The 27,447-nt window shown below is 38.8% G+C and overlaps 1 protein-coding gene across 4 annotated transcripts in view; it reads left to right on the top strand.

Moving 5' to 3' along the window:
- The window catches only part of Elys (AT hook containing transcription factor 1 homolog), a 196,413-nt gene that overhangs the window by 3,957 nt on the left and 165,009 nt on the right, over positions 1-27,447 (top strand). For 3 of the 4 annotated variants that reach the window (XM_019057835.2, XM_019057834.2, XM_019057833.2), the window contains exons 2-3: positions 4,306-4,459; positions 13,463-13,578. In XM_019057835.2, the coding sequence (XP_018913380.2) occupies positions 4,330-4,459; positions 13,463-13,578 (246 nt within the window). In that variant the 5' untranslated portion in view covers positions 4,306-4,329. Of the gene's footprint in view, positions 1-4,305; positions 4,460-13,462; positions 13,579-18,051; positions 18,267-27,447 lie in introns of those variants that run through there. The other variant, XM_019057836.2, reaches the window with a different exon arrangement.

Raw genomic sequence — 27,447 nt, 5'->3', positions numbered from 1 at the left:
GGGATACGGAATTAAATCAGGGAACGTAGAGATACTATCTTATTTTTTGGAAATGACTAAAACTGAGGGGAGTTTATTCATAATTGACGGAAATGTACATACTTAAGCTTATGTCAACATTTTTGAAACGTTTGGAGAATAGGCTTAAAGTGTATCGGATCGTTTGCCAAAGTATTCAATCATTCATTTGGTCACAGACAGATACTGCAGTGAACTCTGATTGACGAATAGTTATCAAGATAGTTCGACTCAGAAAAAAGCAAAATTATTTGAATGTTTGCTTCTTATTGTTCATTCAGTTAAGAATAGATCGATAAGCTGGCTCTTGTTTTTACACTTGCCTAAATTACTTTTCAAACTACGGGGTATTTTGGTTGGGGGTCCATTCGTAAAAAAGTATCCCTTAATCCCCCCCATAATTGCTTAATGTTTTTGATGAATTTATCACTGCAGTTTATTCTGTCTATGACCAAATGAATGATTGAATACTTTGGCAAACGATCCAATACACTTTAAGCCTATTCTCCAAACGTTTCAAAAATGTTGACATAAGCTTAAGTATGTACATTTCCGTCAATTATGAATAAACTCCCCTCAGTTTCAGTCATTTCCAAAAAATAAGATAGTATCTCTACGTTCCCTGATTTAATTCCGTATCCCTTCAAATCTTAAAATTCTCCTACTGTAGTTAGGTTTCCCCGTCCCTCCTATTATTAAGTAAGTTACGTTTGTAAATTACCCCTCCCCCACCCTTTTTTAATGTTGGCTGGGGAGGCTAAGATGTCTAATACCCCCCCCCCCTCCCTTCTTTAAATTAAATTAGTGTGAGCGTAACAATGACACGCCCCGAAAGTCGCCTTTTAGAGTATGGAATTTTCGCGTTTAATTAAATTTTTTCGTGATTATTTATTTGGGGGAGGGGGAGGGGGTGGGAGAGGAGGGGGGAGGGTAAACCCCTCTCCCCTCCCCCCCCCCTCGTTAAATTATGTTAGTGTAAGCGTGTCAATGACAAGCCCTGAAGTCGTCTTATAAAGTGTAATTTTCGCGTTTAATTAACGTTTTTCGTGATTATTTTTTGGGGGGAGGGGGAGGGGGAGGGAGGAGGATGTACCTCCCTCCCCCCTGTCACCCCCCACAAGAATCCACATTGATGTTCTCTCAGAACAAACGCTACTTGTTTTCATTTTGCCGCCCATTTTTGCGCATAACGCTACTTCAAGGAAGCGGCCAATCTTGACGGTTTTTATAGGGTGGGTACTGCTGGGGGGCCCCCCTCCCCCCCACGAGGGGTTAGGCCGCCCTTAGAATGAAAAATTAATGCTCTGTTATTATAGGGGTAAACGATTTTACGGTAATACCAACCTTCTTCGCGTTATTGGCGAGAAATCGCGGCGAAACGGTCATTTTCGCGGAAAATGGAGATATTTTGACAATTCAAGCTCCCCCATTTTGGGGGACCGCGAGTCCTGGTCAAAGTCACTTAAGACTTTTCTAGACCAGAATTTCACGAGCTTTCAGAATGGTTACGTAGAGTTTTGCCCTAAAATCAAGCCTTTTCAGGTAAAAGTGGGAAAATTCGCGGAAAAGTCGGAATTCTGAGCAATTTTGGGGGGTTTAGGGGGGGCCTACTCCCCCCCACCACGATAAAATTCGCGTAAACAAGGAAAATCTTATTCTACTAGTTGAGAGCTTCAAGAAAATCACCATCTTCAAAATTCCCACGGGGGGGGGGGGGGGGAGGGTTACCACCTGCTGGCCCACGGTCTATTAGTACAATCTTCATGGCACCATGGAGTGAATGTGCGGTGCTTTACTGGATTAGCACTCCTACACTTTCAATGCCTATCTACCTATTGTAAGATCATTAGAAGCCCAATCAACAACATGATGAATTTCTACGACTGCCATAATTATATTTAACATCACTAAAATTACCTATGGCAACTTTTCTGAACTCAGAATATAAGCTCGAGCATGATTTGGAGGGTTGTTGAGATTAAGTATTCATTCAATTTGTAAAGATGTACGTAAAATGATTAAACATCCACTGTCATTTTTCCAACTGCTCCTCATCAGTAAAGGCTTTTCTAGTGAGAATCCTCCGCTTATATATTGTGGAAAAATTGAACTTACACAAGATAAAAGAGTAATACATTTAATTGAATCAATTCATAGTGAACAAATGAAGTATAGCTTGCGAAAATGGAGTAAACATGAAATTCAAGTTCAATCAACAATATGCGCAGAAAGTTGCCAAAATCGGAAAGTTTGATTCCCCGCGAAAGTCAGGTTACAGTGCCCGCATAAACCTGACAGAGGAAACTTACATGACAAGCTCGGGTTTCGTGAAACCTCGGTTTCGAGCCTTGCATAAACGTAGCTACTGTAACTGTCAAGGTTGGATATGTTGAATACTTATAAAAATGACAGGCCCATTATATCGGACTATCATCAGAGGCGTCATACTTAACCATGTATTGCATCCTCAAGGTGATTCGGCAAGCTTATGTGACACGGTCAAACTGGCATGCGATATATCGCATCAATTATGTGTTGTTTTTAGCGAAAAATAATGTTAACCATGATTGCGTGAAAATGAATTAGATTTTATTACGGAAAAAGGGACATCGTGCTCTTTCGCAAGAGACTAACAACGAACTAAACTATCATGGCCGGACGCCACTCGGACATGAGTCTCAATCCACTCGTCGAAAAGGTGAAGCTCCCGGTTTTGAGTCTCCAGCTGAAAAATACCTTTCCTTACTGATAAAAGGGTTTTATTTCATACATCTATCTTTATTCATCTTATTTAGTTCAACGTTGTTTTACTTCACTCGTGTAGGTATTTTTCAGCCAGAGCACAATTCCAGGGTGTTTCACCTTCTCTTCACATGATTGCAAATTATTCTTAACAATTATTCTTTTTCTTATTTTTACTCTAAACAACATTATGTCCAGTGTTCGGAATTCACTTTTGAGTTTTAGGCGCCATGTGGCGCATCAAGCCCGATTTTTAGGCGCCATTAAAGATTTTTTAGGGGCCAAATTGACTTTATGCCCTTATATTATGGCGCATTTAGTGAAAATATAGACGTAAGATATTTTCTTGACAGAACTAGTAAGTATAGTTGTGAGTTCAGAAAGACAAAAGCAGAAATGATGAAAGCGTGAAGAATAGAAAAAGCCTTCGCTTGTGGTGCTGAAAATTTCGAATAATAACCTAATATGTAAATTCAGATTTTTAAGGGCCACGTTGGCGCAGAGCCTTCATTTTTTAGGCGTCATGAACGATTTTTTAGGCGCATTTGGCGCGTTGGCGCCTGAGAGTTTCGAACACTGATTATGTCCAAATTCTCGGCAGATTTTGAATTTTCAGCCACAAAAAGTAGGTAGCTGCTACGCGTATGCTTTGAGAATCATTCTAAACCCAAAAATTGGCAAAATTTAGAGAAATGAAAGCAGTATAGTGTTTGGAAAAAACCCTCGCATTCGATGTAGAAATAGATAGCTGTATCAAATGCGAGGATTTTTTCTGAACATTATTCTGCTTTCATTTCTCTAAATTTTGCCGATACTTGGATTTAGAATGATTCCTTTGGCTCATGCGCAGGGATTATTGTTCTTTTTGTTGCTGAAAATTCAAAATCTGACGAGAATTAGGACCTAATCGATGCGATCTATCGCATGCCAGTTCGACCACGTCACTGTAGCTTGACAAATCACCTTACGTAATGATAAACAAATCTGTAAGGGTCATTCTGTGTCAACTGTGCCAGGCTTGAAGCCCCCCTCTGATTTGGCTGAAAATTGGTTTATGCAGTCTTTACATCATTCTAAGGCCTTGTCTCCACGGGCCGTTTCACGAGATTTGTCCTAGGGAAAAATTCCACTTACGAAGTTGGGAGAATATTGAGTTAATCAATATTTTTCCCAGATTCAAGTATGGAATTTTGCGATATTTTGTTGACTACTCTATTTTTCATGTTTGTTTAGTTTAAATAATGTGTCTAATTGTCAATTGAGTGCAAATATTATTTTAATCCCGGTTGAATACTCGACTTTAAGTAAGTTATCTTCCAGCACAAACTAGTGGCAGGACCGTATGGGCGTATGAGCCTTGTCTTGTAGAGACGGTAACTGGGAAAAATTCCAGAAGTTTCATTCTTGCGATTCGAACTTGAGACAAATCCCATGAAAACGTCCCGTGATGACAAGGCCTTCGTAACTAATTTTTAAGGATTTTCCCTTCTTGGTTTGAAGTAACTGAATATGTATCTCAGACTAATAATGTTTTGTATGCTGTAGGAGAGCATTAGAAGTTTTAAAATTATGCAGAACGCAGCAACTGTCAAATGGAGGACAATTTGTCCCCCTATAGAATCAATTCAGAATCCTGAATGCAATGAGCCTCTCCTAGATGCAGAAGAACCGCAGCAGGTCATGGGAGATTTTATTAAAGGTATGGTATATGAAAATGTATGCTCTCTTTTCTCATGGATGCAGTAAGTTTCTTGCCTTCACATTTTTCGATACAGCCTTTACATATTTTAAGGCTGCCTTTACATCGCTGTCCCCCCAAGACTTCCTTCCCTTCAAATTTTTTTAGTTAGCCCTCACGGTGCTGTCACAGACAGTTCACAATCCTGCACTTGAAATAATATATTTTGCGGTATTCCTCTCACATAAAAACGCGTTTCATAGTTTCTCTCAGAAAAAGTAGCGCTGCCGTTCCTTTTTCACTCCTTCTCAGATGCCCTCACATTGCAAAAACCCCTTTTCAGAGGCCCTCACATTTCTGTTGCAACCTATCAAGTTTGGATCGGGTGTTAGGTTGTGGAAGTTTTGCACCCCTGTCTTGTTTTATTTATACAGGGTGTCTGGAAGTTAATGTACTTAACTTTCAGGATCGATTTTTCTATGTAAGTATATTAAAGTATGACTATTTTTTATTATACACATATGCCTGACAACGCTTCAAAAGTGAGCTATGCTGTTTCAAAGTTGTCATTTTTTTTCTTTCAAATTGATGTAGGTAACTCCTTGTTATTTTGTATTAAGAAACTGAAACTTGGTGTAGGAGAGTATTAGATAGCGTATTGTTCATTTTTTGTGTTTTTAAAGACGTACGCAAAAGGAGCTTTGAAAATTTCAAATTTTTTCAGAGCTCTAATCCAACTTGATCTAAAGCAAATTTAATCATTAATACCGTAAACACTTTTTTACAATACCTTACAATACAATACATTACTGAAAATAGCAAAAATAAAATATTTCATATATTCTTGTTTCTATGATTTAACCCTTAGATTCCTAACCGGGTTTGCGAGGCCCGGCGGCTTCTTATTTTTTGCGCCACGGCAGCTGTAATTATCCGAGAAGTCTGTCCTTCACAAAGAGCTCCACAAAACTAAGAACACATTTCCAGAAGAAAAATTTCAACAAATGTTTTTTTAGGCACAGCAATATTTTTTTCATGTCTACCCCTAAAATGACCAACCGGGGCCTGCAAGGCCTGTATTGAGAATGTATGGTTATTTGATCGCTGCGATGCTTTTTTCTATATCTTTTGAAGAATTTTATGATTTTCATACTTCGTCTTCTATTACCAAGGCCCAAAATTGACCTTACACCCATAAACTGCCCCCCCTCCCCCTCTCGATCTCCCCCCTCTCTCCCCAGTCCCCTCAGATCTAGGAGCCACTCATTATAAACACACTTTTATATATTTTTTAAGATTTTGAGGAAGTTACATTGAAGAAACATTATTACCCCTATAAATATACTTGAATTTGAGAGGGAGGGGGGAACCTTGCCCACCTCTCCTCCTCCCCCTCCTCCCGGTAGCCAAAAAAAGTCGTACTTTCCGATGTGTTTCTTTCAAAGTTTTGCGATTCCAAGGTTTATTTTTTAATTTTGTGAAAAGACAGAAAAGTCTTAAATGTATTATTATACTATTACTACTGATAAGTCGCTCTGATGGCGCTCCTGTGCGCCCTGCAACACCCAACCGCCACTGACAGCAATCTTACCAGAGCACCCCCGGTAAAGCCCATTTCCTCATTCCCAGCCTTACTCCCTCAATCTATGATTTGACAGGGCGTCCTCTACGTATTTTCTTACGACTCAAAAGTAACGCCTTTACTTATTCACCGTATTACAAGAAACGCCTAAATTTTACTCGTTAAAACTCTTAGATTGTCAAAAAGTATGAGTAGATAATGAATAATGATTTCAGTAATAGGACGATGTACAAAACAAGGAAAAATGACGGACAATATACATAGGTAGGACAGATTTTAGGAAAAACAAAACATAAAATAAATTACTGAAGGTCTAGAAAATCTAACTTATTATTTACTCATTATTATAATTATGCTTTTAGGTGCTTCTTGTGATACGGTGAATATGTAAAGGCGTAACCTTTTAGTTGTAAGAAAATAATGCATGATGCTTTTACAGTTCCTAGATAGTATATTATCTCCATGACCACCTCTTAGCTACAACTATTACAGCAAAACTCCAGGAAAACCATTGAAACTTCACAAGAAATCTTGTCCTGCGTTTATCTCATAATTCACTGTGAGGAATATATCCAAAATTTGCTCTAACTTGTCGCAAATATGTAGAGGACGCCCTGTCAAATTATGGATTGAGGGAGTAAGGCTGGGAATGAGGAAATGGGCTTTACCGGAGGTGCTCTGGCAAGATCGCTGTCAGTGGCGGTTGGGTGTCGCAGAGCGCACAGGAGCGCCATGAGAGCATTTTATCAGTAGTAATAGTATAATAATACATTTTAGACTTTTCTTTCTTTTCACAAAATTAAAAAATAAACCTTGTAATCGCAAAACTTTGAAAGAAACACATCGGAAAGTACTACTTATTTGGCTATGGGAAGGAGGGGGAGGGGTGAGGGGTGGGCAAGGTTCCCCCCTCCCTCTCAAATTCAAGTATTTTTATAGGGGTAATAATGTTTCTTCAATGTAACTTCCTCAAAATCTTAAGAAATATATAAAAGTGTGTTTATAATGAGAGGCTCCTAGATCTGAGGGGACTGGGGAGAGAGGGAGGAGATCTAGAGGGGGAGGGGGGCAGTTTATGGGTGTAAGGTCAAAAACCCTCAATAACATTTTTCGGGCAAAAAATCCGGTCGAGGAAATTGACGTGTCACTCCCTTTTAATCAAGTATAAGATAGGCAAAAACCTTTGATGAATTCCCAAGGTCCACTAAGACTAATAATCATCAAAAAGTTCCAAAAACTTACTCAAAAGGAAAAAAATAAAATGAAAAATAAATCCCTTGCCAAAAATAAATAAAAAACCGATTTTGAGATAAATCCCTCGAATGAACTTGAAATCACAAAATCGGTCGAGGATGTCAATTGAAATTTTTCCCCCTTTAATTATGAGCTCCGCAACAAGCGTGACTCGCTTGTACCTTTTCATACACGAGCCGCACGAATTCATCTCTTCTTCTCTCCTCTCCTTCCGTCCATGGACAGAGGTCCAAAATTTTTCGGATTTACTGACGCGACCGGCTGCGGCTCGATGCTGTCAGTGAATCGGTGCCTTCGTATCATCCCTGGTGTCGGCTTCAAGTCGGTTGCAGTTTCACCAGTTGACCCATTTTTCCATAACCACACGTTAGACTTTTTCGAAACATGATTCATCTGAAACATGGATTTTTTTTAAGGGAGCTTACCATTTGCTTTGGACGGTAGGTAGGTTGTAAGTAATAATTGTTCTTATACTCTATCAGTTAAGTATAAAATACATCTGTACCATTGGATGACATTTCGACAGACACGTTAGGTCTGGACAAGTGAGGGGATTTCTGAATCGCAAAATTATTCGTGGAATTGTTATAGTGGAGGAGTTGAGTCCCTTCACGGAATGAGCCCCACTTAAGTCGACAGGTTGTATGTGTTTCTCTCTGACTTATGTGTAATCTTAGTAATCCACTCATGTTTACGCACCGAGCCGCAGCCGGTCGCGTCAGTAAATCCGAAAAACTTTGGACCTCTGTCCATGGACGGAAGGAGAGGAGAGAAGAAGAGATGAATTCGTGCGGCTCGTGTATGAAAAGGTACAAGCGAGTCACGCTTGTTGCGGAGCTCATAATTAAAGGGGGAAAAATTTCAATTGACATCCTCGACCGATTTTGTGATTTCAAGTTCATTCGAGGGATTTATCTCAAAATCGGTTTTTTATTTATTTTTGGCAAGGGATTTATTTTTCATTTTATTTTTTTCCTTTCGAGTAAGTTTTTGGAACTATTTGATGATTGTCTTAGTGGACCTTGGGAATTCATCAAAGGTTTTTGCCTATCTTATACTTGATTAAAAGGAAGTGACACGTCAATTTCCTCGACCGGATTTTTTGCCCGAAAAATGTTTTTGAGGGTTTTTGTAGTTTATATCGGGTCGTTTTTGGGTGAATAAGTACCTAAAGGTCTGGCTATACGAAGAGCTAGCAAAACCGAAGCATTCGGTGGCACCTGGAGTTGGGTGTAGGATTTGGGAGTCAGAGCGAATCGGAAAACCGGAACGAAAGTAGAGCGCTACTGGTGGAGAAAAGTGAAAGTGAAAACTAGGGTTTCGGCGTTAGCCGCGAGAGAGCGCACCAATGCTGATTCTGATTCTTGCAACTTCCCAGATCCTGAGAACTCGGACCAATTGCAGCAAAGTAAAGTTTAAAAATTGCCCGCGAATTTATTTACTTTCAGATAGGGCTTTATAGGATGGCACACAGTATAGCAACAAAAACTAAGAATATTGTGAAAATGCACGAAAAGAACAAGGGTTTTGAGGAGAAAGTATTTTAAGATTTAAGTAGAAATTCGTCTGGATAAAAATTTGCCTTCTTATTTTCGAGGTTTTGTTTATTTTGCTCTTGTTGCTTTCCTACCATTTCCTACTTACATTCCCTCTCTCATTCCGTTTGTTTCTTGTTGTACCCTTCGTTCCATGGTTCATACTCAGTCTTTCGCTTTAACCGAAATGCAAGAGCCAATCAAAAATTGATCCTACAAGGCGAAACTCTAAGTATGAAACGAATCTGGTGTTCATTGGTTGAGAAGTAACTGCATCATGAAGAATGTGGCCACCACAATTGAGTCCTTATTTTTACTGAACTTCAGACAGTGGGAAACGCACCCAGAACTGTTGTCAAATTAAATGACGTTTTTAATTAATAATAATGGAACTATCGTGATCTTTTTATCCAAAGGATTGACGCCAAATCACGGATCGGTTGGGAACAATTGAATCTATGAATCGCTGCGTTGCAGCTAGTGTCTTTTGCCCACCCAATAACAAAAAATTATGTTGGTACCTGCACTTGGTATAAAGATTGACAACTGACCTGACCTATTTGATTTATTATCTCATGTGTTCTTAATGCAGTAAATAAGTCTGGAGATCTAAGTATTGGCATGAGTTCATTAGAGAAAAAGGCTCATCTGAATGTGAGAGGCCAAAGCGGTACTTATGGTCACCATACCTGGGTTCGTAGGCTCACCCTCGTACCTACTGAGACGGCAATCTCCATCTCTTGATCGGAGGATATGCCGCACCTAGTTGGTAAGAGTGGAGAGGCAAATATGATTACATTGATAGCATGGGGTCTAGTTGTATTTAGCCTTGATTAACACGATCACACTTACTCCAATGGAACTAGGCAGGAACACGTACCTACGTATCTTAATACTGAAGTCCTCTATACAGATGGGCGATACATTCTGTTACTCTTTTAAATAGAGGAGGAATGGACGCACCCATTTCACACAGCAATGTATGCAAGAAAATGAAACCTTCATTGTATTTTTATCATCAACTTATGAAATTATGAGAATAAAACGGGTACATACCTTTCATTAAAGACCTTGTTATACATTGTTGGGCAAAATGAAGTTTCTAACAACTCCTGACGCAAAATCAAAGAGACTCAGAAGAAACCAATGTGAGCAAATGCTCACAGTCCAAGACCTTTGATTATGTGACATTAAGTTGACCTATGATTGAACTGTTCCGAAAAGGGATGGAATTGTGCCTCACATACTCAGGTACGCAAGCCATACGTAACAAGAATGGTAGAAGAGATAGGAGGATTCCAAGATAAATCATGAAGGAAACATGTTCTTAATGTAAATATTACACACTTCAGAGAAGCATAATCACTCCAGAGCACATAGGTTGATGGCAAGATATAGAGCGAATAAATTTTGGTCGAAGTTCAGTGACAGTCGCATGTGAAGACCGAGGCTCATATTCCAGTAATTTTTAGACTTCAGTAGTGAGAATACATTCTATGATGTAAATGCTGCTTTCTTTGGAGTGTTTGGCACAATTTCGGTGTAATTTCTTTGACGTAATTTACCGGGATTACATCTATCGCTTCGGTCAGGTACTGACATAAACATGACGACATAACCTCACTTAAAATTTTGTCACATATCGTTCAATAAAATAGAGATATCACTTGAACATTTTAAGAGAAACTAAGGTAATAGTAGAACCTGTGAGACGTAATAATATGAGTATGTAAATATAGTAGTTAGCATCTACAAAGAATTAAACTCTTATCCAAATTAGGTATATCTATTCACAACCAGTTAAAGAAGTTGGTAACGACCGACCAGAAATCACTTGAGATTTTTAAGAAACCAATGAAGTAGTGTATCCGGGATAAAAGTGGGCGTAATAATATAAGTGTGTAATATTAGTTAGGATCTAAAATGAATTGAACTTTTAAATTAAATCTGTTCATTATTCACAAATAAATACAGCAGCTGGAGGTTGGTATAATCGACGACGTTTCGTTCCGGTAACTCGGACGGACCTGAACAGAATGAACCAATGGCATTGAACCACCGCTGGTTTTTTTCTAAATTCAAATATTATAGCCAAAATTTTGAACGATGTGAGCAGATGCTGGATTATCCGTGCAATAAAGCCCTATTTTATGTGGCGAAATGAAATCCTCATATCTTTAAGAAGTGCCCTTTATATAAGCTCCATTACGATCTGCGGCCGTGTAAGCGAGAAATCTGTTGTCAAAGATGGTCATGACGGGTAGGTTTCAGTCGGTTTAGTCGTATTTTCCGTAATTTCTCTTTTAGAACACTAGGAATGTTAAAAAACTGTAAAAACCCGTAGACACGGTAACATGGCGATTCTTTAGGTACCCACTTGTATGGGTCTAAGGTTTACCGTTATCGCGGAGTTTGAGTGACTTTCTCAGGACCCTGGATTCTTGAAATTCAAATTTCCCGGTAAAGTGAAAAGTAAAATTGTCGTCGTTTTGGGTCATTAAGTGCTTATAACTTTTTGAAAACTCAATAGATCTTAATGAAACCCTTAAACGCCATCCGGCTAACTTAGCTGCGTCTATAGACATCAAGATCGTTGGAATCCGTGCCGCCGTTTGCTCTGAATTCCATTCTAAATCGAATCAATTTTCAGATTAAGGGAGTTGCCTGTGACTAAGAGTGTCGGCCACCCGTTTGTTATCGGGACTTAAGTAGGACGTCACTTTCCTCGACCGCGGGTGGCTACCGCCACTCTTGATTTTGGGCCTTGGTAATAGAAGACGAAGTATGAAAATCATAAAATTCTTCAAAAAATATAGAAAAAAGCATCGCAGCCATCAAATAACCATATATTCTCAATACGGGCCGCGCAGGCCCCGGTTGGTAATCCGTGTAGGTAAAAACGGTTGGGAATCTAAGGGTTAAGTTATGATTAGTTAGATTCTATGATTTCGAAAATCTCAAGGCTTTTCAAAGCTCTGTTGCATCAAAATGACGCGTTTCTGGAAAATTAAGTCCATTACCATGTGCCCTTGATTTTTTGCACTTTCTCTTGTGCTGTAATCCATTTTTTCAAATATCATCTATCTAAAAAAGTATCTTAATTTCAAAATTTGGGAGCACTTGTAACGTCATGTTTTGAAGGGGTACGTAGAGTACCTTTATAGACAGTATGGCCATTCGTATCTTTTTACTACAGGAAAACTGTGCCGCTTTTTGATTAGTCAACGAGTTGTTAGGCTTCATGATGCTCTTACAGCCGTAAATAAACAAACAAGATGGCGGCTTACCGTAACATCCATATGAAGCTAAAATTTGACAAAAAGTTCAATGTTACCGTAGTAACATTGTAAACTAGCATATCTACGAATAACACGTGAGAAACACATGGAAACACTGTTAAATCGCCTTTCGTCTTTATAACAGGAGGATGTAAGATGTGCATAACCTCAAACTTGTTTGCTGATAACAGCCATCTTGTTTGTTTATTTACGGCCGTAAAAACAACGTGTCAGCCTATCTTCATGCGACCAATGAAAAACCGGCACAGAAATGGCCATACTCTGTCTATAAAAGTACTCTAGAGGTACCTACATCCTTGAAAACACAAAAAATGAACTACGCAGTATAGTATAATACCCTCCTACACCAAGTTTCAGTTTCTTACAAGAAAAGAACGAGGAGTTACATCGATTTGAAAGGAAAAAAATGACAACTTTGAAACAGCATAGCTCACTTATGAAGCGTTTTCGGGAATATGTGCATAGGAAAAAATAGTCATATTATGAGCCGAAAAATCGATTCTGAAAGTTAAGTATGTTAACTTCCGGACATCCTTTTAACTTGAAACTTGGGGTTTGTTTTTGGTCAAATTGAGCTGATTTTTGGCCCCCTAAGATTCTCAGGAAGCAACGGACTCCAAGTTTTCTCTCCAATGGGAAGACCCCTCTTGTGATACTTCGTTTGAAAGAGCACAAAAAAACAAGGCAACAACAACTTTTCGCGAAACCTGAAGTCGTCATCTCAAACTGTGTTAAAATCATGCCTGGACGAAATTCAAAATGACCAAAATTTGGCACCTTGGTTTCATGTCGATGAATTTGCCCAGAACTTGAAATGAAGGAGGGTATTTTGACATAAAAAAGAATGAATTTAACGTTAGATTTTCCGTACAAACTAAAATTTCCATAATGGTGGCCGGTTTAAGTTCTAGATGACCCTAAATTGGTTTTTCGCATGCGATAATATCCCTGCGTTCCAAGTATCAGGCAAATTCATCCGGAAAAAACTGAGATGCTAACTTCCGGTCATTTGGAACTTCAACCAGCTGGAATTTTGAAAATTGCTTCTCCAAAACCTCTAATGTTAAATTCGTTTTTCTGGTGCTAAATCAAGTGGCTTTGCAATCCCTTTGACAATCTGAAGACTCATTTGTTAGAACCATAGATTCCTCTGGTGACAACATTGTGTTTTGTCATAGAGAAAAATTATCTCAGTGTCCAAGTTAAATTAATGGAATAAAACAAATTCTTTAACCATGACCATGATAGAAGAAAAATGTCATGGCCATTTTTAGAAAAATAGATACTTCGTATCATCTGTGAACGGAGGATCCATCATTTTCAGCTCTTACCTCATCACCTTTTTTCTCTTCAGATGGGAGATATGCATGGCAAAGTATTGGACCGTATTTACGGGTCATTAGCTCAGATGACGGCGTTGTTCGAACATCCTTTACTTTTGGAGATGCCATACATGATGACAGTGCTCAGGTATTCTTTTCTCTTTCTTATTTGTCTCAATTCATCTTAGTCTTTATTCAGTAATGACAGGTAACAGTACAAGGAGCATAGGGTGGCGCAAAAAACACTTTTTTCGAAATCCGATGATGAGTACTGAAGAAAAGTTGACTCTTGGCATGAAATGGATGAGAAAAAAATCCAGCTTCTGAAGGACAATGCCTTCATCGTTAGGTAACATACCTAGGGCTCGAATTTTTAAAATCTCAAATTTTCGTTTTTACCGTGGTTTTTTCTAAAATAATTCCTAGATGATTGAAAAGACACTACATAGACATACTACTCTTGTTTTTAAAGGTAATTTGAGTCAGAGAATCGGGTTTTCTGTTGAATAGACAGCACCCATGCACGGCTCGGTAGATGCACCACAAGAATGCCGACAATCCGAACGAAGACTAACCAGTACCGTACCATTGTATGAGCCACTGCGGCTGGACTAGCCCTACAAATCAAGGACGCCCCTGATCCGAGGCATTCCTGTTTACGCGTCATTATTGAGAGCAAAACTCTTCTTATAAACGAATTTATGGTTTAGTAAGACTCGCAAGTGTGCTTAGAAGCGAAATGACTGACAAAAGGAGGAGTATCGTTTTGCGTCTTTTCTGGCCCCACCTGGATTTTGCTGAATGTTTTATTTTTTCAAAGTACTAGTCCTAGGTAAACTCTATGGCAAATATTTTACCGAACGGAGCCTATGCAAAGGTGCAGCAAAAATGGCCAAAATTTGATAAATTGCCATGCGTAAGGTTCAAAAAAGTGGAGTACAACTTTTATATCAACGTACGTAACAGCTCCTAACCATATATACAACATATCAAAAAAGTATAATTGTACCGGAATTCCCTTGATGTGAAAATTGGCAGTGTCCCTGAATCTTTAGGAAAGTCATAATTCACATCTTAGAATCTTCGACGTGATAATAAATCCAATTTTTCTCATTTTTGGCACTTAAGGACGATTTTTCTCGAAAATTTGGCAACGTAGGGTAAAGTGACAAAGAACTGTAGGCATGTATTTTTTTATGTTCTTTCCAAAAATGTACCCGGTATTTAGATGAAATTCTAAGTGGCGGTAGCCACCTCGGCCCAATCTAAAAAACTCCCCCTAAAAAATGATGAGACCAAATGAAAAGAAAAAAAAAAACCGACGGGTGGCTGCTGCCTAACTAGTTTTACATGAAACACCTCGATCGGGCTTTTCTGCACGGTTTGCGGTCCATTAAGCTCTCCTACTTATTAAGTCGTAGAGTAAACCCCCAAAACCCTATAATATTTGGGTAGAGTATGCTCAGCTCTACTCGTAATGCCCACCCTTTTTAAGTTTAGTTAAATATCAAAAAAGTTATTAAGCTTTAACGACAAATTTTGGACCCCAAAAAATGACGATGATGGAATTGACCAATTGCTGAGCAGAAGAGCAGATTCGGGGCAGATTCGAGGCCCGCGAAACGCCCGGCCGCGGGAGTGCCCGTTGTGACTTTCCAATCGACCTACAGCTATAACCGTAAAAGAAACCCTTATAAAACTGTAGACATTTTGAAACTACTGTTTATAATGCAGATACATTTTTTTGCAAATTAGAACTAAATGTGGCATAAGAGAGAAATAACGACAAATAGGTCATTTTTCTAATGATTCCAGAGGCCGACCTGTGTAGAGGGCTGTGGAAGTAATGGTAGCATAAAACGCATTAAACTAGGTAAAATTTAAGTCTGTAGACCCCGGAGATGGAACTTTTGGTACTTTCGCAGACTTACATAGACGTCGAAAGGAGAAATAATCGAAAGAAGGAGCGGGTCCTTCAATTCTTCAAACACATTTGATTTGAATTTGAAAACAACTTGTGGAACTTGTGTGTTTGTAGAGATGGATGGTGAGCGCCGACTCCAGAAGCTAAATTTCAGGTTATGCTACTGTTTTATTATGGCTTTAAATATCTAAATAATAAGAAAAAGGTAGATTAATTGATGCGTGTTTCTATTTTATCAAAGCCGAAGATAACTGGATCCATTTCTATATGATCCTTTTATGATTCCCGCACCCTTGATAAATTTAGTTGTCACAGTAAGTACTCGGATCAACCTGTCATTTCTTCCCAGCGGCCCTGATCTAGTGATCTTTTCAAGTAATTGTTCATGAATGATTGATGATATCCCACTATAGTGAGTCCTAGATACTATTTCTCGTTAATAAGATTCAGCAACTTTCCACCAGAAAATCATCCTTTCCCTCAATACGATGATGTGTGTCGGGGATCTCAATCGGTGGGAATGCCCTGCGTTTCCACTTTCTGCTGAAATTTTGCTAGCAGCCAGGCAGCCTACCACCTCCGGAGTTGATGTGTGTTTTCTCAGTGTATCATGCAACTGGTGCCTAAAGCCTGTATGTTTTCATAGACTTGTGATGCCTTATATTGGAAAACTGGTTAACGCATTCACCCGTCAGTCTTGGTTATGTGTCTACTTAAAGAAGCTACGCTTCACTGAAATGAAACCACTTCAATGAAATCAACTCAATGTCACTAAATCAAAGATACTTGACTTCAAGCATTAGCTTTAATTTGATTATTATCAAGTCTCTTTGATTCTGGGTCAGAAGTTGATTGAATCATCAAAGCCTGTGTTTGGAAAAAATTCTTCAAATCTAGGTCTTTCATATTGACCTGTGCAGAAGGTATGTATCTATACTACTCCTTCATTGGTTTGATAAAATTGAGATTCTAACTAATGCAGGATATACTTAATGATAACCTCTCTATACATTTGCTAAAATTTGCAATACCTGGAGACGCAAATTCCGTCACTGCTTACCGCATTTAGGAGATAATGCAGAGCGGCTGTTCAATATAAAACATCAGTGCCTCTTGACCTCTAGATTATCTGAGTCCTCGCCTGACAAATTTACCCACTATGAGAGTGCGACAGAAAATCAGCTGTTCCATTTAGCACGGAAATTGGATAAAAGAATTAATTCTCTGGCACCTCCTGCAAGTGCGTTAAAACTCATTAGATGTGGACTTTTGATGAACGGAGCTGGCAGGTTATTGAAAACTATCAATCGAGACTCAAACAGCCAAAAATTTTAGTCCAGGCGACTAAAATTTTTGGCTGCTACAGCCTCAACATCCACTGACTATCTCCTTTGATGAAGCGTAAACTGCTCACATTTCTCAAGATAAGGAATGCCTGTGCTTGAAAGGCATCTCTCATAAAACAGAAAGCATTGATACCTACTTATTTTGCCTACCAGTCTTGATGAGGCAGTATCCTGCATCCTCCATGTTATTACTGCTGATTAGTTTGTAGGTCAGAGAGGCTGACTATTCATAGAATAGATGATGGAACACATTATTGACTTACCTGCAGTGAGCTGCAGAATTTAGTTTGCATTTTATCATCAGCTTGATAGAATTAAAAGAAAGGTGTCCACGTAGGATATAAAATTCAGCCCTATGTAAAGGAGATTTCTCTACTGTAAAACCCTGTAAATTCATGTTTACAGCATAGGTACAGTACAAAAGAGACAGACAATGCAGAATAGTCATAAATCACAAGTGGCTCCTAAGTTGTTGTTCATCTGACTCCTTGCCTAAAAAATTCCTTCAGAATATCCATTGCTTTACTTCATCATTGAAAGAATAAACAAGAATTCTCCGTTTTACCCTGATAGCGCATTTAAACTCAATCCGTACCAAGTACGGAATCTGCATGACCAGAAGTAGCGGATGCAGGCTCATGAAAATGAAATTGTATCAAACTGTTTCATTACAGTTCAAAAGATTTATGCTATTGCGATTGAAATTTCAGTTGTGGCAACTGTAATTTTTGCTTGCGAAAGGATCAACTTTTGCTGTGAATCTTTTCTGATGAAGAGTGAACTGGTCACATTTCTCAAGATACATAATGCCATAGCTTTAGAGAAAGCTCTCATAAAACCAAAAATTATTGATAAATACTTACTTTGCCAAACGCTATCTTTATGAGACGGTATCAAGCGTTTGCAATTTTATTACTGATGATGAAATTAGAGTTCGGAGAAATTGCAATTTGAATGGTCAAAGGACCTGGCACGCATAACTGGGTATTAGCAGCGTAAATAATAGTGCTCCTGCACTGAGCTGCAGAATTTAGCTCGCATTCTATCATTAGCTCCATTAATCAAAAAAAAAGTGTCAGATATAATGTAAGACATAAAAATTAGCCCTAAGCATAGGTGATGTCCCTACTGTAAATCCTGGTTTTGTGTCTACCGTACACAGGAGATGGAACATTACATAAAAGTCCTATATTAAAGGCGGCTCCCAAGTTGTTAATTTTATCATTGGAAGTAAACCCATTAGTAATTAAAATGGCACTCTCTCTTTCACCCTGTTGCGCGTTTAAAATCAATCGGTCGATGTGAACTCTAGTTGACCGAAATGGGCAAATGGAGAATCATAATGATGAATCAAGTTATCAAAGGCTTTCATCGCAGCAGGCCGATTATTGAAAGTTTGAAGCAGTCTGATAAGAGATCGAAATGCGATACATTGCACGGTTAAGATAGGGCTGTCTTGCCTTGTTGTACTGACACAGTTTCAAATCAGCATGCAGTCGAGAAAATTTATGTCATCACAACTAAAGTTTATTGTATACCATCTCCTTATGAACGGAAAAATTTAATGTAAGTACCAAGATGATTTCATATGTTGTCAAGATAGGAATGCACATAGTAAACAAAGTAAGTAGCATCTTTTCGTTTCAGGCACATCGTTCCCTCCGTAATCAGAGAATCATAAAGGAAAACCAGGGACAAATAGGAAAACTCACAACCAAAAAGGTACCTAGAGAGAGATGCATGATTCATGATTCATGCAAAATTAAGAATAGTCTAATTGGGAAGCATTATTCCTCAGGGCAGCATAAAATTGAAAACGTTTCGTGCGTATAATAAGAAAACCATTCAAAAATTTATATTGTTATTAATTTCAGAAATAATATGACAAAGAAAGAGAAAGGAGCCTGGAGAAATTGCGATGATATTCTGCTCAAATCCGATCCAAAATTTCCGAACAAAACAATAACATAACCTCTATCTATCGCTTCTATACTTGGCTTTGCTTCTGTAGTTTCTATCGTGCGTAGCCAATGAGAATTAGACATTACCTCAAGTGACCCAACTTGGTCACGATTTTAATATTGACCTGCGGTTTTTTTTCTGTGACGCACAGGGTGTGCCAAAAATATGGATCCTTCTTATTGATGTCTCGAGAACGATACAGATTATTGACTTGCGGTTTGAACGAAATTTCCTTCAAAAAAGGTGGACCGCTCTCGAGTGGGGGGGGGGGGGGTGTCCAGGGGGTCGTTACCTCTCTACTTCGCGTCCGGGAACAACTTTTAAATTTAAAATGGGAACTCTCTTTGCCTGATACTGGGTAGAAGTCATACCAAAAACACATGATATCCTTCCAAAAAAACAAAAATATGATTTTTGTACAAAATTTCGGCCCAATTCCAAAAAATGTCACTAATTACAAAAAAAAAAAAAAAATCAGGCACCCAAAAAATATGATGGCAGTACCGCTTGGATTTATCATTTAAAAGGAAATGATATCAAAACGGCCCAATTTCCTCTTTCATGATATACTATTCACCCCAACGTTTTTCACCAAAAAAAAAAAAAAGAAAAGGAAAAGAACTAAACACCTTTAAGGTATGATGACCTGAATAAGTTTTGATCCATCGATTTAAAGGAGTATGATATCAAATCGGCCCAACTTCTCTGAAATATGCCCATCTCTGATCAATAATTTTTTCGAGACCTTCTGATTCATCGCTGAGGAGACTCTGATCATTACTTGACCCTTAGTGTATGTCCTCGTTTAGATGTCAAAAAGGTCTATATGAGACATGTTATGAATTTTTTTTCTTTAAAGAGATAAAAAACAAAAAGTCGTCATAAAATTGAAAAAAAAATTTGAAGAAAAAAAAAGGAATGGGCCGGCCGGCACGTACAAAAAAAGGGGGAGAAATAGATACATTGGTATGCCCTGACATTTTGGCATGGGTGACCGGCCCGGTCTTGCCAACATCCATGAAGTTGTCAAGAAAGAAGCATTGTAAGTAGGAGGCAAATAATATTCGCATTAATACGCTAAGGTTCAGTAGTTTGTAAGGCCTTCTATCAGGAACAAACAAAGAATATGGCATTGCTTGAAAGTTGTTAAGTTGTTCACTCATGTGTGAATATCTTTCAGTCTATCTTTCAATGGCGATTTCGAGAAGGACTGATCCTCCTTTTGACGATGATACTTGTTCATGTATATATGCAAGAGAGACGATAATCACCCTATTATCTACCACTTGTATGTACGACCGGCAGGCCCATTCCTTTTTTTTCTTCGAATTTTTTTTCAATTTTATGACGATTTTTTTGTTTTTTATCTCTTAAAAAAAAAAAAAAATCATTACATGTCTCATATAGACCTCTTTGACATCTGAACAAGGACATACACTAAGGGTCAAGTAATGATCAGTGTCTCCTCAGCGATGAGTTGGAAGGTCTCGAAAAAATTATTGATCAGAGATGGGCATATTTCAGAGAAGTTGGGCCGATTTGATATCATACTCCTTTAAAGCGATGGATCAAAACATGTTCAGGTCATCATACCTTATAGGTGTTTAATTTTTTTCTTTTTTCTTTTTTCTTTTTTCTTTTTTCTTTTTTCTTTTTCTTTTTCTTTTTCTTTTTCTTTTTTTTGGTGAAAAACGTTGGGGTGAATAGTATATCATGAAAGAGGAAATTGGGTCGTTTCGATATCATTTCCTTTTAAATGATGAATCCAAACGGTACCGCCGCGCCATCATATTTTTTGGGTGCCTGATTTTTTTTTTTTTTTTTTTTTTTTTTGTTTTTGTAATTAGTGACATTTTTTGAAATTGGGCCGAAATTTTGTACAAAAATCATATTTTTATTTTTTTGGAAGGATTAGGTTTTACACATGTAAACTTGAAAAAATCCCTAAATATTAATTAAAATCGGCAACAATGGACAGTTAGACCTCTTAAAATTCACAGAAAGCCATTTTTATGGCCAGATATGAAAAGTACGTAGAAAAATACACATGTAGCTCACAAATGGCGGGTGACTAAGGTCGAAAAACATTCAAAAGAGCTACCTTCAAGTAACAATAAACCGCTAAAATCGACATCCCGGTCAATTTTCACATCGTGGGAATCCACGTACAACTATATGTTTTTGATATGTTCTATATATGGTTAAGAGCTGTTACGGACGTTGATATGAATGTTGTACTCCACTTTCTTGAACCTTAGGCGTGGCAATTTATCAAATTTTTTGCCATTTTTGGCTCTTTGAAATGATCTTTCTCGAAAATTTGGCAACATAGAAGAAAGTTTCACCGGACATTTTTATTCATTTTTTTGCGTTCTTTTCAAAAACGTATACAGTTCTTAGTTTAAATTGAGTTCTTTGTGTGTAAAATTGAAAAAAAAAATCCTAAAAATGGCAACAATGGACCGTCAGGCCCCTTAAAATTTATCACAGGCCTTTTCAAAGGCGAGAAATGGAAAATACGCCAAAAAATACACAGGTACCATCTGCTGAAGGAGTGATAACAATCGGAAAAGTCGACGAAAATAACTATTTCTCAATGCTAGGATTTTGGGTTTGAGGCGTTGTTGCACCTTTGCATGGGCTCTGTTCGGTAAAACATTTGGGTAGAGTCTACCTAGGACTAGTACTTTGAAAATATGAAACATTCAGCAAAATCCAGGTGGGGCCGAAAAAGGACCAAAACGATACTCCTCCTTTCACAAATGTCAACAAGGACAAGGAAAGAGAGGAAAGATGAAAACTTAGAAAGTCATTTTATCGGTTCGTGCGGTGGTGGAGTTACGGCGTTCTTGCGTTGCATGGCAGAGGAGCACCCTTGGGTAGGGTGTTTCTTACTTTTAAAATTGTCGAAGTCGAAGGAGGTCCTGCTCTTAAAAGTTGATGTGTGGATAGATTAAAAGCCTCGTGCAAGGAAAAAAATTAAAAACTATTTTAACCCTGTGCTGAAAAGACTCAAGTGACGCAGGTTGAAAGAACCCCGCACAGAGCATGGGATCAGCAGCTCTCGATGAAAGCCGATGAAACTTTAATAGATTGATATAAAGTTCATAATTAAGGGAAAAACAAAAAATTAGCTCATTTTTGCAAGTAGAAACCGAGATATTCGCAATTGAATCCGGACTATTTTCTATCATGCCGCAGCATGGCGGAAGAATTCCAAGTCCCCTCTCCTCTCGTTGTTCGGCGTTCTCGATCAGACCTCACGTCACTCACGTGAAGATAGGTGCTTACGCACTCGGCCGGTGCGAATGCCGTATTCCCTCCCTCTCCCCGCATCTGTCAATTCTGTTGCAGCAACTACTTATTAGATTAGACCGGCCGGCGGCGCCGGCACGGTAGAGGTGCGAGAAGCAGGGAACTCCATATCGCACAGCCCGAACGGAGCGTCCTAATGGAAGGAGTGAGTGTAAACAAAGCGACATCGTAGTTACCTGGTGGGGAGAGGGGGTTTCTTGGCCGAAGTGCTCAAGCAAGGTAAGGCTACACGGAGAATTTACTTCCGCCGCACAGAAAATAGTCCGGATTCAATCGCGAATATCTCGGTTCAGGGTTGCCAGCGACCGGGAAAACCGGGAAAAGTCAGGGAAAAAAAAGCAACCGGGAAAAGTCAGGGAAAGTCAGGGAATTTCGGTGTTGGTCAGGGAATTTTCTGATTTTTCGTGGAATTAGGCGCGGGCGGTCTCGGGCTCGCGTTGCGGGATCAACTGACTACTGCGTTCGATTGCGGAGGATGGTGGCGCTCTCGCTCGGCTTCGCGAGGAACTACCGGCATTCCGACATTCCGACCATCGCGTCGCGTCGGACCTGCGCGCGCGTGTGTTTACGTTTGTTCACGTAACCTCTCCACTGGAGTTTTTCAGGATCTCTATCAACAATTTATTTTTTTGTAAGAAAGTCACTTAGTCATTTTACTTAAAATTTTTGTTAACAATATTATTATATTATAAAGCACATTCAGTAAAATTGTCTTCATGCCACTAGCATTTCTTTGCCTTGAAAGGGATGGAATGCCAAAGGAAATTCTGAATCACTGATTCTGAAAAGTGTCCTTCCTGCACCTTAATCCTTCATTGTTGCTCGTTATAATGGAAAACATCTTCTGAAACCTCAAGGTCCAATCTTAATCGCCAAAAATATTTTTTGAAATACACCCTAACCAAGCAGTTTTCTGTACCTAGCCCTTGCGTTGCAAATGTGCATGTTAACTAACTGCTAAAAATTTAAATAGTCGAAAATAGCTCTCATTTTCACTTTAACAGACTGCGTCAGATCCATACTTAAAAGTCAGGGAAAAATATTGGAAAGTTAGGGAAAAGTCAGGGAATGGAAGAAAATAATTTGGCTGGCAACCCTGTCGGTTTCTACTCGCAAAAATGAGCTAATTTTTTGGCTTTCCCTTAATTATGAACTTTACATCAATCTATTGAAGTTTCATCGACTTTCATCGAGAGCCGCTGACCCCATGCTCTAAGCGGGGCTCTTGAAGGTTTTTAGATACATTAACTCTGTTCCCCCGTGGTATACGCCACGTTACGGTCCTATAGGAGGATAATATCTTCCGTTTGGTCGTATCTGCGATACAAAAGCCGCAAGACACTTGAGAAGAGCGCGCGCAACGAGAGACACTAGGAACAGAACAGGTGCGCCGTAGCGCAACGCGCTACCTCACTGCTTAAGCGACACGCCGCACGCATGTACTAGGCTTACGCGGGCCCGAAAGTTCCCGTCTGTCGCAATGCATCATTAAGAATTGACCTGGATAAAGTATAACGTTAAAAAACAGTTGGAATGTATAAATACATAAAAAAGACAAAGGAGGGGTATCGTTAAGGGCCGATTTTGGCCACACTTCAAAAAATCATCTGAACCCATATTTTAAGTACCCTAGGGCAGATGCATTCTGGCGCAAAATGTTTTTGCGATTGTGCATCGTTTTCCTGCCAAAACAGCCGACTCAATTTTTCGGCTGAAAAATGGTTTTAATTTTATGACGAGCCCAAAAAAGCTTTGTTTCATGAATACGGGAGGTTCATATCTGTAATTTTTTGCGTACTTTTCCAAGGAACAGGCGAAAATTGTCTAAACCCACTTCTAGTGGGTAATTCTAGACATTTTCAACGATTTTTGGGGTTTTATGGCAATTTTTCACCTGTAACTAGAAAATGGATAATTATACAACAAAACCGACTGCAGATTTCAAAAGAGCGTAAAAAATCCGTTAGAAATCATTCGTTGCTTTTTCAGCTTAAACTGTCAACACGAAAAACAGCTCTAAACTTGAGAAAACCGAAAAAACTGCATTTTCCACGATTTCTAGTCTTCATTTACACCCAACATTTTTGCCACATCTCCAAAATTCAACAGATTAACGTTACATACCAGTACATGAAACACGCCAAAAATTACGGTGTGAAAAAATTGTGCTCATAGTTAAGAATAGACTTTTGTTGAATGGAACCATCCTTGAATAAAAGATGAAAATTCTCTAATTCTCCGGGAAGATTCGCCAATCATTCATGGGAGACCTGTATCCGGGTAATTTTTTGCGTACTTTTGATTGGAACGAGTGAAAATTGTGAAAAATCATGTTAAGTGGGCAATTCAGAGGATTTTTCACGATTTTTGGGGGGTTTCCGGGTTTTTTTGGTGGGGGGGGGGGTGGTTAGGGGTTTTTGGGGGGCTTGGGGAGCATTTTTTGTTTGTATTACAACAAAACATTAACAAATTCAGAAAGAACGCGAAAAATTCGATAGGATTCGATACTTGACTCTCTCTTTCAGCTTAGACTGTCTACAAGAAAAACGGTCTCAAACTCGAGAAACAGGAAAAAAACGGCCTTTTTTTCCTGTTTCTCGAGTTTGAGACCGTTTTTCTTGTAGACAGTCTAAGCTGAAAGAGAGAGTCAAGTATCGAATCCTATCGAATTTTTCGCGTTCTTTCTGAATTTGTTAATGTTTTGTTGTAATACAAACAAAAAATGCTCCCCAAGCCCCCCAAAAACCCCTAACCACCCCCCCCACCAAAAAAACCCGGAAACCCCCCAAAAATCGTGAAAAATCCTCTGAATTGCCCACTTAACATGATTTTTCACAATTTTCACTCGTTCCAATCAAAAGTACGCAAAAAATTACCCGGATACAGGTCTCCCATGAATGATTGGCGAATCTTCCCGGAGAGTTAGAGAATTTTCATCTTTTATTCAAGGATGGTTCCATTCAACAAAAGTCTATTCTTAACTATGAGCACAATTTTTTCACACCGTAATTTTTGGCGTGTTTCATGTACTGGTATGTAACGTTAATCTGTTGAATTTTGGAGATGTGGCAAAAATGTTGGGTGTAAATGAAGACTAGAAATCGTGGAAAATGCAGTTTTTTCGGTTTTCTCAAGTTTAGAGCTGTTTTTCGTGTTGACAGTTTAAGCTGAAAAAGCAACGAATGATTTCTAACGGATTTTTTACGCTCTTTTGAAATCTGCAGTCGGTTTTGTTGTATAATTATCCATTTTCTAGTTACAGGTGAAAAATTGCCATAAAACCCCAAAAATCGTTGAAAATGTCTAGAATTACCCACTAGAAGTGGGTTTAGACAATTTTCGCCTGTTCCTTGGAAAAGTACGCAAAAAATTACAGATATGAACCTCCCGTATTCATGAAACAAAGCTTTTTTGGGCTCGTTATAAAATTAAAACCATTTTTCAGCCGAAAAATTGAGTCGGCTGTTTTGGCAGGAAAACGATGCACAATCGCAAAAATATTTTGCGCTTTTATGCACCTATCGTAGGGTACTTAAAATATGGGTTCAGTACAGTACTCCTCCTTTTCTTAGTAAAATATTGGATATGCTCTCGAAGAGAAATCAATTTCAACAAATGAACCAATTCGAAGATAATCAACTAAATCAAATATTCAACAGTTTACTAAAAGGTCTAGAGCCTCAAAATGTTTATCTGACATTTTTTTTTAATTTTTGTATGGTGTTGTTGACTTCGGCTGCGACTTGTAAGAGATGATAAAAATGGTGCTCTTTGTTTATGGCAGGAGTTGGCGATTTATGTACGGATTCCTTTGTTAAACTTCGCGTGAACCACGATGGTTCAGCTCCGTTGTCTTCCGATGTTCCCCTTCTGTTGTGCTTGGAAATCACTTTAATTTTGCATTTAGCATGATCTACAGGGTGTACCAAAAGTCCGTCCCACCCCTGCTAACTTTTGAACGAATTGAGCTAGGGTAATGAAATTTTGGGAATGTTCCTATCTCAAAGGGGACCATCTTTTTGGGGAGTCAAAATTTCCGTCTCCCCTCAGGGGGAGGGGGGGCGCGGGGGGCCCCCAACTTTTTTTTTTCAAATGGCAACCCCTGTCTTGTGATACCTCATTTGAAAGAGCATAAAAAACTAAGAATTTCGGCGCAAACCGCAGATCAATATCTTAATTTTCGACCGAGTTACTATAGTTCAAAGGTCAAATTTGACCTATTTTCAAAAAATCATAACTCCGATTCAAATTATCGTAAAGAAAAAAATAAAACGGGAAAATTTACCAAATTGTGTCCGCTGTTAAGTAAAAATTGCAGAAATCACTTCGATTTAATTTAAAGGGGGGGCTCGGACCCCCAAATACGTCAATTCAAAGGTCATTCAATTCTCCCGCGAAATAAGCTAATTTACCCTAGATTCGCCTCCACATTATCTCAGTAAAGTCAAAATCAGTTCACTATTACGTTGGGAAGTCCCCAAATTTCGGGAAAAGTTAAAAAAAACGAAATTTAAACGGTCAAATTTAATCACCTTAAATTTCGTTTTTTTTTTTAACCTTTCCCGAAATTTGGGGACTTGCCAATGTAATAGTGAACTGATTTTGACCTTACTGAGATAATGTGGAGGCAAATCTAGGGTAAATTGGCTTATTTCGCGGGAAAATTGAATGACCTTTGAATTGACGTATTTGAGGGTCCGAGCCCCCCCCCCCCCTTAAAATTAAATCGAAGTGATTTATGCAATTTTTACTTAAAAGCGGACACAATTTGGTAAATTTTCCCGTTTTATTTTTTTCTTTACGATAATTTGAACCGGAGTTATGATTTTTTGAAAATAGGTCAAATTTGACCTTTGACATATCATAACTCGGTCGAAAATTAAGATATTGATCTGCGGTTTGCGCCAAAATTCTTAGTTTTTTATGCTCTTTCAAATGAGGTATCACAAGACAGGGGTTGCCATTTGAAAAAAAAAAGTTGGGGGCCCCCCGCGGCCCCCCCTGAGGGGGGACCAAAATTTTGACCCCCCCAAAAGATGGTCCCCTTTGAGATAGGAACATTCCCAAAGTTTCATTACCCTAGCTCAATTCGTTCAAATGTTAGCAGGGGTGGGACGGACTTTTGGTACACCCTGTTAACAACTTTTATGACTCAACTACGTTTTTTACCTCAAGATTTTCGGAAGTAAATGACCATGTAGCTGGGTCAGAGTTTAGAAATGAAAATTGTAAATCCATGATATTGTAAAATAAGCTGGGAATTCCAACACTGGATGTTGGAACAGCGCGCCGTGAGAATATACCTTCAGGGTTATTAAAAGTCACGCACCACTGGCCATAACTTTAGTTCTAAGCAAGATATCAACTTGCGATTTATGACGTTTTTCCTCATATCGAAGGGGAAACTTTTTTTGGTACTTTCCAGTTTTTGACTCCCTCAGGAGGAGGGGAGCGAGGGGCAACTCATAAA

This window comes from Bemisia tabaci, chromosome 2, assembly GCF_918797505.1.
Source record: "Bemisia tabaci chromosome 2, PGI_BMITA_v3".
Classification (NCBI taxonomy): domain Eukaryota; kingdom Metazoa; phylum Arthropoda; class Insecta; order Hemiptera; family Aleyrodidae; genus Bemisia; species Bemisia tabaci.
The sequence above is the reverse complement of the archived record's forward strand: the minus strand, read 5'-3'. Positions and strand labels throughout refer to the sequence as shown.